Source organism: Dinoponera quadriceps, unplaced genomic scaffold (assembly GCF_001313825.1).
Source record: "Dinoponera quadriceps isolate SergipeBrazil2010 unplaced genomic scaffold, ASM131382v1 scaffold173, whole genome shotgun sequence".
NCBI lineage: Eukaryota > Metazoa > Arthropoda > Insecta > Hymenoptera > Formicidae > Dinoponera > Dinoponera quadriceps.
The window spans coordinates 4,660-7,392 of NW_014554304.1; the positions used below are offsets into that span (position 1 = coordinate 4,660).

The 2,733-nt window shown below is 35.6% G+C and overlaps 1 protein-coding gene across 1 annotated transcript; it reads right to left on the reverse strand.

Annotated features, from left to right (window-relative positions):
- Window positions 1–1,304: 1,304 nt before the first annotated feature.
- Window positions 1,305–2,289, reverse strand: LOC106744464. The gene is made up of 3 exons (XM_014619279.1): window positions 2,277–2,289; window positions 1,929–2,216; window positions 1,305–1,813 (listed from the first exon to the last, which is right to left on the reverse strand). The coding sequence occupies exons 1-3, from the start codon at window positions 2,287–2,289 to the stop codon at window positions 1,305–1,307; spliced, it is 810 nt and encodes a 269-aa protein (XP_014474765.1).
- Between the last annotated feature and the right edge of the window lie 444 nt (window positions 2,290–2,733).

Below are 2,733 nucleotides of genomic sequence, written 5' to 3' on the forward strand. Positions count from 1 at the left end.
CAGAAATGGCTAAAGAAATGGAGAATCAGGATCAACAAATCAAAATGCGTGCACATAACGTTCACAATGCGAAGAGATACATGTCCACCTGTCACCCTTAACAATCAAACGATTCCTCAGTCCGACTCAGTTAAATACTTGGGGATCTGCCTTGATCGGCGCTTTACCTGGCGAAAGCACATTTTTACCAAGCGCAAACAACTTAGGCTTAAGCTCCACAAAATGTACTGGCTAATAGGACATAGATCTAAACTCTCAATTGAGAACAAACTGCTGTTATATAAGACCATTTCAAAACCTGTATGGACTTACGGGATACAACTGTGGAGTTCAGCAGCTAAATCTAACATCGAAATTATACAGCGCTTCCAATCTAAAGTACCACGCCTAATTTTAAACGCCCCATGGTTCATGACGAACGAAGATTTACATAAAGAACTGCAAGTACCAAGAGTCAAGGAAAAAATTCAGAAGTATAGCATCAATTACCGAAATCGCTTAGCAGTTCACCCAAACACCCTTGTGACCAAACTAATGGACAGGCCTGCTAATATTCGACGTTTTAAACGAATCCTACCTAGCGACTTGGTTGAAAACTAGTATCATTCTTCTCCTAATGTCAACGTTCAAATGTGTTTTCACGAATATAATTTCTTAATGGGGCGGTATCGCTGGATACGCACCCTTCATGTTATTTTTATAGTCGTATAATTTCTACTGATTGTCCCTGTGGACAGATTGTGAAAAAACTCTAGGATGTCTAAAAAAATAAAGTCGAGGATTAATTGAACATCCCTTTGACGAATGTAATCGTTAAATTTTCAACTCGAAATATTGATTATTAACAAAATTATATAATTATACAAAATATAAACGAGGGGCCACAACATGCCATTTTCTCTTTTAATAAAATTTGTAATGAGATAGAAGAGAAATAGCATACACAAGACTTATAATATTTTGTGGTTTTGCAGGGTGCATCTATTGCAAGTCGCTCCTAACTCGCGTCTAGCATACAAATTATGATACGTTCCACTTAACGCTCACAACGTTTGAGAGCATCGTTCTCTCTTTGTTGTTTAGATATTAAACAAAGACAGAACAATGTTCGCGATTGTTGCGAACGTTAAGTGGAACCTGCCTTTAGATAACTTTAAACAGATCTCATTTAAAAATATCAATTGAACGGAATTTTTGTAAACGAAGAGATGCTTTATTTATTACCAAGAATCTCCTGAAATACTCTACTTATGGTAATTCTGGGATATCCTGTACAAACAAAACTCGCTTTACTAAACTACACCTCATTCGAACTTGTTCCGATCTCCCCTATACGTCGAGCACCTGATCAAGCGTGTATGATCTTGGACATTATATTTCAATGCTGCATCAAAGTTCGGATAATTTTCCATATGGGTCAATCGCAAATTTAGATTCTGCAGTTGCCCGCACATGTGTATAACCAATAGTCCGAGGAAGTGGTCAACCACTGAATAAGTAAGTCCTCCTGTGAACACTATGATTCCTTGTGCCACAAATGTTAGCTCAAAATGCGGACTCTTAGATACGTCATGCAAGTAGTACGATTGTAACGGCAAAGGTCTTTCATGATCGGTCAGGTTCGTCTCTTGTCTAATCATCAGTCCAAAACATGGAAGAATTAAAGTAACCGAAACTGCACAAATTAATATGAACATTCCGCACATGGCGATTACGCGAGTGATCATGGCGCACTTCAGCATAACATCTCGCTCTTCCTTCATCTTCACCTTTATCCAATCTTTTTCGATCATGTCAATTAGAGGTGCTAAGGCTATAACGAGAGAAGCGTTAATATTTTGCAATGTAGATACTTTCACGTGATTTACTAACTGAATAAAGGTTAAGCGAAATAATAACAGTGAAATATTTTGCCACATATTATGTACCTTCTTGTTTATACCATATGACGTAGATTTTGAACACCGTCATCACCAAAGGTAGACTGAGTTGCAAATTTTCAATCATTAATATCATGTCGCCCCATACTTGTATTAATGATATTAAAGTTGGTATCGTTGTTACGAAGAATATTGTAGTAACGTTGCACAATAGTCGAAGTTTCGAACGTACCATCTCATGTGCCTTTCGGTTATCTGGCGGCCACAAACCGATGATTTTCAACGTAATCCGATGTAACTTAATCGCCCATTCTGAATCTGGTATTAATGCCTTTACTTGACATTTATTTTGTCAAATATAAAGAAAACTTTAGACTAAACTGTAAGTTTACATACAGTCCCTGGTCATATTATTAGACGCATCTTAATTTTTTTACATTTCATTGACTTCCGAGGACCAGCTTTATAATACGACTTATCATCGATCGAATTATGTTAAGGAACTATTATTCTTTAAAAGGCATTTTTATGATGTCATTTCATTTGGTTGTTACAATGATCTTGAACAAGTGTGAAACCGTGCTAATTGCATTGTTGATAATAAGATATATGTAATGAGAACAGATGTATTTGGAGTGTATGTTAATTTAATTTTAGTTTTATTTACGTTTATTTGTGACTTGAAACTTCATATGCCTTCCTTACTAACAGAAATATAAATTTTCGAGTGAAAAATATTATGAATATTGTTTACAAAAATTATGGGTAATAACAAGTGATTTAATATCTCAGAAAGTTGTAGAGATAAAAGAGCTGATTGACATCGAAATTTATTCTAATCAGGTAAAAAATA